General features: G+C 48.2%; 1 protein-coding gene across 4 annotated transcripts in view; it reads left to right on the top strand.

Moving 5' to 3' along the window:
* PRKCA (protein kinase C alpha) overlaps positions 1–16,535 on the top strand; it is a 202,077-nt gene that overhangs the window by 67,859 nt on the left and 117,683 nt on the right. For 3 of the 4 annotated variants that reach the window (XR_005779847.1, XM_040437437.1, XM_040437438.1), the window contains exon 3: positions 12,341–12,423. Coding sequence is in view for 2 of the 4 variants with exons in the window: in XM_040437437.1 (XP_040293371.1) it covers positions 12,341–12,423 (83 nt within the window). In the remaining 2 variants the exon portion in view is untranslated. Of the gene's footprint in view, positions 1–9,617; positions 9,649–12,340; positions 12,424–16,535 lie in introns of those variants that run through there. The other variant, XM_040437439.1, reaches the window with a different exon arrangement.

Genomic DNA, 16,535 nt, shown 5'->3' with positions numbered 1-16,535 from the left:
AAGTGTATGATATAGATAAAGGGGGGGAGCCGTAATAGCCGCCATAGTGTGTAGGATATCACTTATTGTGCTGTGATGCCCCTCGGACTCGTCAGTTGCTCCTCTCGTATCGACTGTGTTATTTTATGGCCTTTTTCCTCGTATTTCTCGGCGTGCTGTGTCCATTGTTGTTTTCGTGCTCATCTGTTTTGTATTTTGTGGTCAGAGTCTTATCTCACGAGCCGGAAAGAGGAGGCAGAACGCGTCCCTGGGGGTTCCCTCCATTAACACTGACGATAACAGTGCCCTCGCTCATGAGGCGGTGCCCGCTCTGAGGGGAAGGTGGGTTTGATTGTGATGTATCCTGAGGGTGGGGCGACCCCTGCAGGTCTGTGTAATGATGTGCAGATAGTCCTCCGGTCTGACCGCCATGGTATTGAGCTGTTTACGCGCTGCGTCCGTCTCCTCAGCGGGATGGATGGCTTTTACTTTCTTATTGATTTCCATAATGTCAGATCAGCATTGTCAGAGGTGTGGAGACCTCCCGGAGCGTGCGGCCGTCCCTGGGTACAGTGCGCCAGGGAGCAGCGAGACAATGGACAGCTCGTTATATGACAAGCGGGAGGTTTATATCACGGGATGGGGGGGGGGCACAGAGCGCTGTATTGTGGTCGAAAAACCTTGCACCGCCATGAACCGTGTTGAGCTCCACATACTTGTGTCTGCCTCCGGGGGAAGGCACAACACGCGCGGCGCCTGCGGGGAAATGTATTTATTATACAATAAACCATGCCTCTAATCCCAAGCGATCGCCCTTGTGGCCCCCGAGCAGATATACATCCCCTCTGGAGGACACATGTTAATAGTATACGTCCCGACTCCTCTATACGTCCCCTCTGGAGGGCACATGTATATAAAATACATCCCGACTCCTCTATACGTCCCCTCTGGAGGGCACATGTATATAAAATACGTCCCGACTCCTCTATACGTCCCCTCTGGAGGGCACATGTATATAGTATATGTCCCGACTCCTCTATACGTCTCCTCTGGAGGGCACATGTATATAGTATACGTCCCGGCTCCTCTGGAGGGCACATGTATATAGTATACGTCCCGACTCCTCTATACGTCCCGACTCCTCTATACATCTCCTCTGGAGGACACATGTATATAGTATACGTCCCGACTCCTCTATACGTCCCGACTCCTCTGGAGGGCACATGTATATAGTATACATCCCGACTCCTCTATACGTCTCCTCTGGAGGGCACATGTATATAGTATACGTCCCGGCTCCTCTGGAGGACACATGTATATAGTATACGTCCCGACTCCTCTATAGTCCCGACTCCTCTATACGTCTCCTCTGGAGGGCACATGTATATAGTATACGTCCCGACTCCTCTATACGTCCCCTCTGGAGGGCACGTGTATATAGTATACGTCCCGACTCCTCTATACGTCCCGACTCCTCTGGAGGGCACATGTATATAGTATACGTCCCGACTCCTCTATACGTCCCGACTCCTCTATACATCTCCTCTGGAGGGCACATGTATATAGTATACGTCCCGGCTCCTCTGGAGGACACATGTATATAGTATACGTCCCGACTCCTCTATACGTCCCGACTCCTCTATACATCTCCTCTGGAGGACACATGTATATAGTATACGTCCCGACTCCTCTATACGTCCCGACTCCTCTATACATCCCCTCTGGAGGACACATGTATATAGTATACGTCCCGACTCCTCTATACGTCTCCTCTGGAGGACACATGTATATATACTATACGTCCCGGCTCCTCTGGAGGGCACATGTATATAGTATATGTCCCGGCTCCTCTATACATCTCCTCTGGAGGACACATGTATATAGTATACGTCCCGACTCCTCTATACGTCTCCTCTGGAGGGCACATGTATATAGTATACGTCCCGGCTCCTCTGGAGGGCACATGTATATAGTATACGTCCCGACTCCTCTATACGTCCCGACTCCTCTATACATCTCCTCTGGAGGACACATGTATATAGTATACGTCCCGACTCCTCTATACGTCCCGACTCCTCTATACATCCCCTCTGGAGGACACATGTATATAGTATACGTCCCGACTCCTCTATACGTCTCCTCTGGAGGGCACATGTATATACTATACGTCCCGGCTGCTCTGGAGGGCACATGTATATAGTATACGTCCCGTCTCCTCTATACGTCCCGACTCCTCTATACATCTCCTCTGGAGGACACATGTATATAGTATATGTCCCGGCTCCTCTATACATCTCCTCTGGAGGGCACGTGTATATAGTATACATCCCGGCTCCTCTGGAGGTCACATGTATATAGTATACGTCCCGGCTCCTCTATACGTCCCGACTCCTCTGGAGGGCACATGTATATAGTATACGTCTCCTCTGCAGGGCACATGTATATAGTATACATCCCGGCTCCTCTGGAGGTCACATGTATATAGTATACGTCCCGGCTCCTCTATACGTCCCGACTCCTCTGGAGGGCACATGTATATAGTATACGTCTCCTCTGCAGGGCACATGTATATAGTATACGTCCCGGCTCCTCTGGAGGGCACGTGTATATAGTATACGTCCCGACTCCTCTGGAGGGCACGTATATATAGTATACGTCTCCTCTGGAGGGCACATGTATATAGTATACGTCCTGGCTCCTCTATATGTCTCCTCCGGAGGGTACGGGTATATAGTATACGTCTCCTCTGGAGGGTACATGTATATAGTATACATCCCGGCTCCTCTATACGTCTCTCCTGGAGGGCACATGTATATAGTATATGTCTCCTCTGGAGGGCACTTGTATATAGTATATGTCCCGACTCCTCTATACATCTCCTCTGGAGGGCATATGTATATAGTATATGTCTCGGCTCCTCTATACGTCTCCTCTGGAGGGCACATGTATATAGTATATGCCTCGGCTCCTCTATACATCTCCTCTGGAGGGCACATGTATATAGTATACGTCTCCTCTGGAGGGCACGTGTGTATATAGTATACGTCTCGGCTCCTCTATACACCTCCTCTGGAAGGCACATGTATATAGTATACATCTCCTCTGGAGGGCACGTGTATATAGTATACGTCCCAGCTCCTCTATATGTCTCCTCTGGAGGGCACGTGTATATAGTATACGTCTCGGTTCCTCTATACATCTCCTCTGGAGGGCACATGTATATAGTATACGTCTCCTCTGGAGGGCACGTGTATATAGTATACGTCTCGGTTCCTCTATACATCTCCTCTGGAGGGCACGTGTATATAGTATACGTCTCGGTTCCTCTATACATCTCCTCTGGAGGGCACATGTATATAGTATACGTCTCCTCTGGAGGGCACGTGTATATAGTATACGTCTCTGCTCCTCTATACACCTCCTCTGGAGGGCACGTGTATATAGTATACATCCCGGCTCCTCTATACGTCCCGGCTCCTCTATACGTCTCCTCTGAAGGGCACGTGTATATAGTATACGTCTCCTCTGGAGGGCACGTGTATATAGTATACGTCTCCTCTGGAGGGCAAGTGTATATAGTATACGTCCCAGCTCCTCTATACGTCTCCTCTGGAGGGCACATGTATATAGTATACATCCCGGCTCCTCTATACATCTCCTCTGGAGGGCACGTGTATATAGTATACGTCTCCTCTGGAGGGCACGTGTATATAGTATACATCCCGGCTCCTCTATACGTCTCCTCTGGAGGGCACGTGTATATAGTATACGTCTCCTCTGAAGGGCACGTGTATGTAGTATACGTCTCCTCTGAAGGGCACGTGTATGTAGTATACGTCTCTGCTCCTCTATACACCTCCTCTGAGTATACGTCTCTGCTCCTCTATACACCTCCTCTGAGTATACGTCTCTGCTCCGCTATACACCTCCTCTGGAGGGCACGTGTATATAGTATACGTCTCGGTTCCTCTATACATCTCCTCTGGAGGGCACGTGTATATAGTATACGTCTCGGTTCCTCTATACATCTCCTCTGGAGGGCACATGTATATAGTATACGTCTCCTCTGGAGGGCACGTGTATATAGTATACGTCTCTGCTCCTCTATACACCTCCTCTGAGTATACGTCTCTGCTCCTCTATACACCTCCTCTGGAGGGCACGTATATATAGTATACGTCTCGGTTCCTCTATACATCTCCTCTGGAGGGCACGTGTATATAGTATACGTCTCTGCTCCTCTATACACCTCCTCTGAGTATACGTCTCGGTTCCTCTATACATCTCCTCTGGAGGGCACATGTATATAGTATACGTCTCCTCTGGAGGGCACGTGTATATAGTATACGTCTCTGCTCCTCTATACACCTCCTCTGAGTATACGTCTCTGCTCCTCTATACACCTCCTCTGGAGGGCACATGTATATAGTATACGTCTCCTCTGGAGGGCACGTGTATATAGTATACGTCTCTGCTCCTCTATACACCTCCTCTGAGTATACGTCTCTGCTCCTCTATACACCTCCTCTGGAGGGCACATGTATATAGTATACGTCTCCTCTGGAGGGCACGTGTGTATATAGTATACGTCTCGGCTCCTCTATACACCTCCTCTGGAGGGCACATGTATATAGTATACATCTCCTCTGGAGGGCACGTGTATATAGTATACGTCCCAGCTCCTCTATATGTCTCCTCTGGAGGGCACGTGTATATAGTATACGTCTCGGTTCCTCTATACATCTCCTCTGGAGGGCACGTATATATAGTATACGTCTCGGCTCCTCTATACACCTCCTCTGGAGGGCACATGTATATAGTATACGTCTCCTCTGGAGGGCACATATATATAGTATACGTCTCGGTTCCTCTATACATCTCCTCTGGAGGGCACGTATATATAGTATACGTCTCGGCTCCTCTATACACCTCCTCTGGAGGGCACATGTATATAGTATACATCCCAGCTCCTCTGGAGGGCATATGTATATAGTATATGTCCCAGCTCCTCTATATGTCTCCTCTGGAGGGCACGTGTATATAGTATACGTCTCGGTTCCTCTATACATCTCCTCTGGAGGGCACATGTATATAGTATACGTCTCCTCTGGAGGGCACGTGTATATAGTATACGTCTCGGTTCCTCTATACATCTCCTCTGGAGGGCACGTATATATAGTATACGTCTCGGCTCCTCTATACACCTCCTCTGGAGGGCACATGTATATAGTATACATCTCCTCTGGAGGGCATATGTATATAGTATACGTCCCAGCTCCTCTATATGTCTCCTCTGGAGGGCACGTGTGTATATAGTATACGTCTCGGTTCCTCTATACCAGGGGTGCACAACCTGCGGCCCGGGGGCCACATGCGGCCCTTGATACCATTCTGTGCGGCCCCCAACCATCTGGTAACAGACATGTATGCCTATGTCTTGTGGCTGCTCACATGTATTTTTCATGTATTTCTCCCATTAGATGGAGTCCTGGAAGTGTAACTAGACATTAATGGTATATAATGTGTGTTCAATATGCCATAAGTACAATATTTCAGTTGTTAATACACCTTTAAATTTTTATTTCGGCCCTCGTCATTGGTTCAGTCTGGCAATGTGGCCCCCAACCAGGAAACGTTGTGCACCCCTGCTCTATACATCTCCTCTGGAGGGCACGTGTATATAGTATACGTCTCGGTTCCTCTATACATCTCCTCTGGAGGTCATGTGTATATAGTATACGTCTCGGTTCCTCTATACATCTCCTCTGGAGGGCACATGTATATAGTATACGTCTCCTCTGGAGGGCACGTGTATATAGTATACGTCTCTGCTCCTCTATACACCTCCTCTGGAGGGCACGTGTATATAGTATACATCCCGGCTCCTCTATACGTCCCGGCTCCTCTATACGTCTCCTCTGAAGGGCACGTGTATATAGTATACGTCTCCTCTGGAGGGCACGTGTATATAGTATACGTCTCGGTTCCTCTATACATCTCCTCTGGAGGGCACGTATATATAGTATACGTCTCGGCTCCTCTATACACCTCCTCTGGAGGGCACATGTATATAGTATACATCTCCTCTGGAGGGCATATGTATATAGTATACGTCCCAGCTCCTCTATATGTCTCCTCTGGAGGGCACGTGTGTATATAGTATACGTCTCGGTTCCTCTATACATCTCCTCTGGAGGGCACATGTATATAGTAAACGTCTCCTCTGGAGGGCACGTGTATATAGTATACGTCTCGGTTCCTCTATACATCTCCTCTGGAGGTCATGTGTATATAGTATACGTCTCGGTTCCTCTATACATCTCCTCTGGAGGGCACATGTATATAGTATACGTCTCCTCTGGAGGGCACGTGTATATAGTATACGTCTCTGCTCCTCTATACACCTCCTCTGGAGGGCACGTGTATATAGTATACATCCCGGCTCCTCTATACGTCCCGGCTCCTCTATACGTCTCCTCTGAAGGGCACGTGTATATAGTATACGTCTCCTCTGGAGGGCACGTGTATATAGTATACGTCTCGGTTCCTCTATACATCTCCTCTGGAGGGCACATGTATATAGTATACGTCTCCTCTGGAGGGCACGTGTATATAGTATACGTCTCTGCTCCTCTATACACCTCCTCTGGAGGGCACGTGTATATAGTATACATCCCGGCTCCTCTATACGTCCCGGCTCCTCTATACGTCTCCTCTGAAGGGCACGTGTATATAGTATACGTCTCCTCTGGAGGGCACGTGTATATAGTATACGTCTCGGTTCCTCTATACATCTCCTCTGGAGGGCACATGTATATAGTATACGTCTCCTCTGGAGGGCACGTGTATATAGTATACGTCTCTGCTCCTCTATACACCTCCTCTGGAGGGCACGTGTATATAGTATACATCCCGGCTCCTCTATACGTCCCGGCTCCTCTATACGTCTCCTCTGAAGGGCACGTGTATATAGTATACGTCTCCTCTGGAGGGCACGTGTATATAGTATACGTCTCGGTTCCTCTATACATCTCCTCTGGAGGGCACATGTATATAGTATACGTCTCCTCTGGAGGGCACGTGTATATAGTATACGTCTCTGCTCCTCTATACACCTCCTCTGGAGGGCACGTGTATATAGTATACATCCCGGCTCCTCTATACGTCCCGGCTCCTCTATACGTCTCCTCTGAAGGGCACGTGTATATAGTATACGTCTCTGCTCCTCTATACACCTCCTCTGAGTATACGTCTCTGCTCCTCTATACACCTCCTCTGGAGGGCACGTGTATATAGTATACGTCTCTGCTCCTCTATACACCTCCTCTGGAGGGCATGTGTATAATATACGTCCATTTCTCCCATTTTAAGGGACCCGTTGCAGTTTGGAGGCTGGGTTCGGAGCCCAGTTCAGGTCGTACGCGGCAGATTGAGGATCAGCTCCTGCTGAGTGATTGGGGTCATTTCGGACGCTCATCTTGCAGATGTTACACGTGTGGACGACATGTGGCCAGTCATGAGGATCCCGCTGATTAGTGGCACGCCGCCACGCTCTTCATTTCCCTTTTAATTCGCTGAGTTTTGCCTTTTCTGCCCACTTCACAATGCGAGCGTCCCCATGCCATCTGTCCCTGCCGTCCGTACAGCCTGGAGATTATCTGGATTGTCGCTGCCAGAACTGGAATTTAGACCACAGCGCCCTGACCTGGGCAGAGGCTGAGCACAGGCGGGGGTCCGGGGCTTCGTTATAATCTGCCGTGTACCCGGGTACTGGGACACAAGACCCCTCTACTGCATCACTGCCCCCTGTACTGACTGCAGCGGATGGGAGCCATAGATGAAATGTTTGGGGGGTTTTCATGTTTTGCTTCTATTTTACACCATTTTCTGTGACCTGCAGTGTAAAGCATGGGGGTCCTCATTCTGGTTTCTTGGTATACCATACATTTCCTCTTTGTAATCTGTAAATATGACTGTCCACATAAGTACTGTACAGCGAACTGAAGGATGACATTTCCTTTTTCTGGAGCTTACTTGTCAGCTTTACTGTGTAGACCAGGACCAGTTAACAGTCATCTCATTATCATTAGAGGGTGGGGTCAGCAGAGTCATCTCATCATTAGAGGACGGGGTCAGCAGAGTCATCTCATTAGATGGCGGGGTCAGGAGAGTCATCTTATTATCAATTGAGGGCCAGTCAGCAGTCATCTCATTATTATTAGAGGATGGTGTCAGAAGAGTTATCTCATCATTAGATGGCGAAGTCAACAGAGTCATCTCATTATTTTTAGAGGGTGGGGTCAACAGATTCATCTCATCATTGGAGGGCAGGGTCCGCAGAGTCATCTCATCATTAGCGGGTGGGGTCAGCAGTCATTTCATCATTAGAGGGCAGAGGTCAGCAGAGTCATCTCAACATTAGAAGACGGGGTCAGCAGAGTCATCTCCTTATTAGATGGTGTGATAAGCAGAGTCATCTCATTATTATTATTAGAGGATGGTGTCAGAAGAGTCATCTCATCATTAGATGGCAGGGTCAACAGAGTCATCTCATTATCATTAGAGGGTGGGGTCAGCAGAGTCATCTCATTATCATTAGAGGGCGGGGTCAGCAGAGACCTCTCATTATCATTAGAGGGCGGGGTCAGCAGAGTCATCTCATTATCATTAGAGGGCGGGGTCAGCAGAGTCATCTCATTATCATTAGAGGGCGGGGTCAGCAGAGTCATCTCATTATCATTAGAGCGCGGGGTTATCAGAGTCATCTCGTTATCATTAGAAGGTGAGGTCATCAGAGTCATCTCATTATCATTAGAGGGCGGGGTCAGCAGAGTCATCTCGTTATCATTAGAAGGTGAGGTCAGCAGAGTCATCTCGTTATCATTAGAAGGTGAGGTCAGCAGAGTCATCTCGTTATCATTAGAAGGTGAGGTCAGCAGAGTCATCTCGTTATCATTAGAAGGTGAGGTCAGCAGAGTCATCTCGTTATCATTAGAAGGTGAGGTCATCAGAGTCATCTCATTATCATTAGAAGGTGAGGTCAGCAGAGTCATCTCGTTATCATTAGAAGGTGAGGTCAGCAGAGTCATCTCATTATCATTAGAAGGTGAGGTCAGCAGAGTCATCTCGTTATCATTAGAAGGTGAGGTCAGCAGAGTCATCTCATCATTAGAGGGCGGGGTCAGCATTAATCGCATCCATTCGACACTCCAGTTAACCTCAATTATCTGACTCCTCCCCCTCATTTACATTTAGTATCCACTGCCCTTCTTTATATATCATACAATGCTGCAGCTGTAACCTGGAAGGTGGGGGGGGGGGGGGGGGGTCTCTTTACATTCGGGAGTCTCCTGACACAGATGATTGAGCAGAGTCCTTGCAGTGCGCTGCCGGCACGTGGGCCCCAGCGCTCCAATCCTGCACAGTGCCGCTAAGAGCGCTGCTGTGTCACGTTTATTAATTACGGAGTATTTGGCAGAAAACACTACGAGGAGATGATGATTCACAGGCAGAAGGAAGAAGCCTCATTACTCTCCGCGCTGCACCATCTGTCTCCTCCTGATAAAGTGGGAGGCCGCGATGGAGACGCTTCCTTATAGACACCTGCCGGCTCCGAGGAAGCGGGAAGAGTCCTCCACCATACAGCACATTATCAGCATGTACATACACGTGAGCGCAGCTCTGGAGTATAAGACAGGATAAGTAATGTATGTACACAGTGACTGCACCAGCAGAATAGTGAGTGCAGCTCTGGAGTATAATACAGGATGTAACTCAGGATCAGTACAGGATAAGTAATGTATGTGCACAGTTACTGCACCAGCAGAATAGTGAGTGCAGCTCTGGAGTATAATACAAGATGTAACTCAGGATCAGTACAGGATAAGTAATGCATGTACACAGTGACTGCACCAGCAGTATAGTGAGTGCAGCTCTGGAGTATAATACAAGATGTAACTCAGGATCAGTACAGGATAAGTAATGCATGTACACAGTGACTGCACCAGCAGAATAGTGAGTGCAGCTCTGGAGTATAATACAGGATGTAACTCAGGATCAGTACAGGATAAGTAATGCATGTACACAGTGACTGCACCAGCAGTATAGTGAGTGCAGCTCTGGAGTATAATACAGGATGTAACTCAGGATCAGTACAGGATAAGTAATGTATGTACACAGTGACTGCACCAGCAGAATAGTGAGTGCAGCTCTGGAGTATAATACAGGATGTAACTCAGGATCAGTACAGGATAAGTAATGTATGTACACAGTGACTCCACCAGCAGAATAGTGAGTGCAGCTCTGGAGTATAATACAGGATGTAACTCAGGATCAGTACAGGATAAGTAATGTATGTACACAGTGACTGCACCAGCAGAATAGTGAGTGCAGCTCTGGAGTATAATACAGGATGTAACTCAGGATCAGTACAGGATAAGTAATGTATGTACACAGTGACTGCACCAGCAGAATAGTGAGTGCAGCTCTGGAGTATAATACAGGATGTAACTCAGGATCAGTACAGGATAAGTAATGTATGTACACAGTGACTGCACCAGCAGAATAGTGAGTGCAGCTCTGGAGTATAATACAGGATGTAACTCAGGATCAGTACAGGATAAGTAATGTATGTACACAGTGACTGCACCAGCAGAATAGTGAGTACAGCTCTGGAGTATAATACAGGATGTAACTCAGGATCAGTACAGGATAAGTAATGTAATGTACACAGTGACTGCACCAGCAGAATAGTGAGTGCAGCTCTGGAGTATAATACAGGATGTAACTCAGGATCAGTACAGGATAAGTAATGTATGTACACAGTGACTGCACCAGCAGAATAGTGAGTGCAGCTCTGGAGTATAATACAGGATGTAACTCAGGATCAGTACAGGATAAGTAATGTATGTACACAGTGACTGCACCAGCAGAATAGTGAGTGCAGCTCTGGAGTATAATACAGGATGTAACTCAGGATCAGTACAGGATAAGTAATGTATGTACACAGTGACTGCACCAGCAGTATAGTGAGTGCAGCTCTGGAGTATAATACAGGATGTAACTCAGGATCAGTACAGGATAAGTAATGTATGTACACAGTGACTGCACCAGCAGAATAGTGAGTGCAGCTCTGGAGTATAATACAGGATGTAACTCAGGATCAGTACAGGATAAGTAATGTATGTACACAGTGACTGCACCAGCAGAATAGTGAGTGCAGCTCTGGAGTATAATACAGGATGTAACTCAGGATCAGTACAGGATAAGTAATGTATGTACACAGTGACTGCACCAGCAGAATAGTGAGTGCAGCTCTGGAGTATAATACAGGATGTAACTCAGGATCAGTACAGGATAAGTAATGTATGTACACAGTGACTGCACCAGCAGAATAGTGAGTGCAGCTCTGGAGTATAATACAGGATGTAACTCAGGATCAGTACAGGATAAGTAATGTATGTACACAGTGACTGCACCAGCAGAATAGTGAGTGCAGCTCTGGAGTATAATACAGGATGTAACTCAGGATCAGTACAGGATAAGTAATGTATGTACACAGTGACTGCACCAGCAGAATAGTGAGTGCAGCTCTGGAGTATAATACAGGATGTAACTCAGGATCAGTACAGGATAAGTAATGTATGTACACAGTGACTGCACCAGCAGAATAGTGAGTGCAGCTCTGGAGTATAATACAGGATGTAACTCAGGATCAGTACAGGATAAGTAATGTATGTACACAGTGACTGCACCAGCAGAATAGTGAGTGCAGCTCTGGAGTATAATACAGGATGTAACTCAGGATCAGTACAGGATAAGTAATGTATGTACACAGTGACTGCACCAGCAGAATAGTGAGTGCAGCTCTGGAGTATAATACAGGATGTAACTCAGGATCAGTACAGGATAAGTAATGTATGTACACAGTGACTGCACCAGCAGAATAGTGAGTGCAGCTCTGGAGTATAATACAGGATGTAACTCAGGTTCAGTACAGGATAAGTAATGTATGTACACAGTTACTGCACCAGCAGAATAGTGAGTGCAGCTCTGGAGTATAATACAGGATGTAACTCAGGATCAGTACAGGATAAGTAATGTATGTACACAGTGACTGCACCAGCAGAATAGTGAGTGCAGCTCTGGAGTATAATACAAGATGTAACTCAGGATCAGTACAGGATAAGTAATATAATGTACACAGTGAATGCACCAGCAGAATAGTGAGTGCAGCTCTGGAGTATAATACAGGATGTAACTCAGGATCAGTACTGGATAAGTAAGTTGTGAGTGATCACACTCATCATCCTTATTAATACCCTCATCATCCTGACCTCTGTTCTGTTTTTTCTTGTTGCAGTTTGCTGCTTCGTGGTCCACAAGCGCTGTCATGAGTTCGTCACGTTCTCCTGCCCCGGAGCGGATAAAGGGCCGGACACAGATGTAAGTACCAGCGCTGTAGATGTACTTACCTGACGCTTGTCGTGTGACTTGCTGTGCGCCTCTGATGAACGTTGGGTCCGGTCTTTGCTTCGTTCCCTTCTAGACTCCGGTGGTCGGTGTCTGCACTTCAGGCTGCTCATCTGTCACGGTTCTCTAGTTTCTGTACAATTGTAACGAACCTTCAGCAGTGGGAGGAGGTTTAGTTTAGAAGAGATTTCCAGCCTACTGATTTAAACAGGAATGCTGCCATTGCTGACAGCAAGCAGAGATGTGGAAAACAGTGAGGGATTGAAGCATTCTGCAGGCTGCAGGCAGATACTGCTCGGTGTAGCAGTGCCGCTGGGGACGCTCTGTCAGTGAGATGTATTTTGCTGATTTTGCATTCCTGCACAGCGGAGACGAGTGATGTGCCGGTTGTGCTTTACCTTCCATGAATAATGCAGGCTGTATATTTATCCGCTGTGACGTGTGAATGTGTCTCTGGGGGGCGCCGCGCTTTCGGCCTCTGCCGTGATTACAGCCATATGTTATTTGGCTCGGGCCGTATTGATGGCGCTGGAGGATCCTTTAGTGGGAAGCTAATGAGGCCACTGGTGATACTGGTCAGAGCCGCAATAACTGGCCCATTATAGCCGGCCTCGTATTTAAAGGGACACTCCAGTCATAGCCGAATTACCATCCCCCATCTTTTCTAGCTGCTAGATCTCGTCTCCATGACAACTATTTCCCCCTGGTAGTCATGCTCCACCCACTTGTGTTATTTCCTGTTCCCTTTAGCTCTTAGGATGCGGCCACCTTTGCGAGGATTTTAGCGGTTGTCACCTGGCTTTCTGCAGACCCGGAGGGGCAGCCACATCTCACTATGATGCCCCCGATGTGGAGGGGCTTGGGTGAGGGTCCCCTTTAAGTAGCTGTGATGTGTGCGGCCCTGGAGCGTCGCCGTCTCCTCCTCTTCTAATTACGGCTCATCCTGAAGTTGTGTCTAATGATTAGAGCTCGTAAAGAGCGTAACAACCTGGAGTTTATAGCTCGGGGAGCTCCCGCGCCTCGGAGGATAATCCGATAAATGGCGGGAGGAGGAAGGAGGCGAGACGGCCGACATCTGCTTGTAGAAACCGCCACAACAGGCTTCAGCAGCAGGAAAAATCCAACAGATCTCTGCTTGCTGTCAGTGACTGGGAACATTCAGTACCTACATACAGTGAGCTGAGGGTATGGTACCTGTACACCCAGTGTGGGCAATTCTCCATAGACTCCAGGCTGATGCGCTGATACATTGTAACAAACCCCCAGCTAACAGACCTGTGAGCCACAACAGTCCTCTGTGGACTCCAGGCTGATACGGTTTACTGCACTGATACATTGTAACAAACCCTCAGCTAACAGACCTGTGAGACACAACAGTCCTCTGTGGACTCCAGGCTGATACGGTTTACTGCACTGATACATTGTAACAAACCCTCAGCTAACAGACCTGTGAGACACAACAGTCCTCTGTGGACTCCAGGCTGATACGGTTTACTGCACTGAAACATTGTAACAAACCCTCAGCTAACAGACCTGTGAGACACAACAGTCCTCTGTGGACTCCAGGCTGATACGGTTTACTGCACTGATACATTGTAACAAACCCTCAGCTAACAGACCTGTGAGACACAACAGTCCTCTGTGGACTCCAGGCTGATACGGTTTACTGCACTGAAACATTGTAACAAACCCTCAGCTAACAGACCTGTGAGACACAACAGTCCTTTGTGGACTCCAGGCTGATACGGTTTACTGCACTGATACATTGTAACAAACCCTCAGCTAACAGACCTGTGAGACACAACAGTCCTTTGTGGACTCCAGGCTGATACGGTTTACTGCACTGATACATTGTAACAAACCCTCAGCTAACAGACCTGTGAGACACAACAGTCCTCTGTGGACTCCAGGCTGATACGGTTTACTGCACTGATACATTGTAACAAACCCTCAGCTAACAGACCTGTGAGACACAACAGTCCTCTATGGACTCCAGGCTGATACGGTTTACTGCACTGATACATTGTAACAAACCCTCAGCTAACAGACCTGTGAGACACAACAGTCCTCTGTGGACTCCAGGCTGATACGGTTTACTGCACTGATACATTGTAACAAACCCTCAGCTAACAGACCTGTGAGACACAACAGTCCTCTGTGGACTCCAGGCTGATACGGTTTACTGCACTGATACATTGTAACAAACTGTTAGAACACTGCAGAGATCTGTGCTGTGGATGTAATTACCTCTTGAAAGATTGTGTACACTGATACATTGTAACAGACCTACAGATGTATTAGGTCAGGATAGGTTACCCGCCTCTGGATGTTAATTAGAATAATACCGTTCATTGACAGCAAGCAGAGATCTTGAGAATGTTGAGGAGAAGAAAGTCTTGGCAGTTCCAGTCCTGTGCATGTTGTAGATCTCAGCTGAGGCCTCGAGCGCCGCATCCTCCTCACACTGACCCAAAGGAGCGCGGCAGGCGCCATGTCAGGTGTCACCATACTGCTGCCCGCACCCATGGGTCGTACCACTGCTGCCCGCACCCATGGGTCGTACCACTGCTGCCCCCCACCCATGGGTCGTACCACTGCTGCCCCCCACCCATGGGTCGTACCACTGCTGCCCCCCACCCATGGGTCGTACCACTGCTGCCCCCCACCCATGGGTCGTACCACTGCTGCCCCCCACCCATGGGTCGTACCACTGCTGCCCCCCACCAATGGGTCATACCACTGCTGCCCCCCACCCATGGGTCGTACCACTGCTGCCCCCCACCCATGGGTCATACCACTGCTGCCCCCCACCCATGGGTCATACCACTGCTGCCCCCACCCATGGGTCATACCACTGCTGCCCCCCACCCATGGGTCATACCACTGCTGCCCCCACCCATGGGTCATAACACTCTAGAGAAGTGGTACTGTGCAGTGCATACAGCTGTAGAGAAGTGGTACTGTGCAGTGCATACAGCTGTAGAGAAGTGGTACTGTGCAGTGCATACAGCTGTAGAGAAATGGTACTGTGCAGTGTATACAGCTGTAGAGAAGTGGTACTGTGCAGTGTATACAGCTGTAGAGAAGTGGTACTGTGCGGAGTATACAGCTGTAGAGAAGTGGTACTGTGCCGTGTATACAGCTGTAGAGAAGTGGCACTGTGCAGTGTATACAGCTGTAGAGAAGTGGTACTGTGCAGTGTATACAGCTGTAGAGAAGTGGTACTGTGCAGTGTATACAGCTGTAGAGAAGTGGTACTGTGCCGTGCATACAGCTGTAGAGAAGTGGTACTGTGCCGTGTATACAGCTGTAGAGAAGTGGTACTGTGCAGTGTATACAGCTGTAGTGAAGTGGTACTGTGCAGTGCATACAGCTGTAGAGAAGTGGTACTGTGCAGTGCATACAGCTGTAGAGAAATGGTACTGTGCAGTGTATACAGCTGTAGAGAAGTGGGTCATACCACTGCTGCCCCCACCCATGGGTCATACCACTGCTGCCCCCCACCCATGGGTCATACCACTGCTGCCCCCACCCATGGGTCATAACACTCTAGAGAAGTGGTACTGTGCAGTGCATACAGCTGTAGAGAAGTGGTACTGTGCAGTGCATACAGCTGTAGAGAAGTGGTACTGTGCAGTGCATACAGCTGTAGAGAAATGGTACTGTGCAGTGTATACAGCTGTAGAGAAGTGGTACTGTGCAGTGTATACAGCTGTAGAGAAGTGGTACTGTGCGGAGTATACAGCTGTAGAGAAGTGGTACTGTGCCGTGTATACAGCTGTAGAGAAGTGGCACTGTGCACTGTATACAGCTGTAGAGAAGTGGTACTGTGCAGTGTATACAGCTGTAGAGAAGTGGTACTGTGCAGTGTATACAGCTGTAGAGAAGTGGTACTGTGCCGTGCATACAGCTGTAGAGAAGTGGTACTGTGCCGTGTATACAGCTGTAGAGAAGTGGTACTGTGCAGTGTATACAGCTGTAGTGAAGTGGTACTGTGCAGTGCATACAGCTGTAGAGAAGTGGTACTGTGCCGTGTATACAGCTGTAGAGAAGTGGCACTGTGCAGTGTATACAGCTGTAGAGAA

The sequence above is a fragment of the Bufo bufo genome, chromosome 6 (genome assembly GCF_905171765.1).
Source record: "Bufo bufo chromosome 6, aBufBuf1.1, whole genome shotgun sequence".
In the NCBI taxonomy this organism is placed as follows: Eukaryota; Metazoa; Chordata; class Amphibia; order Anura; family Bufonidae; genus Bufo; species Bufo bufo.
This window is presented reverse-complemented; position numbering and strand designations above follow the sequence as displayed.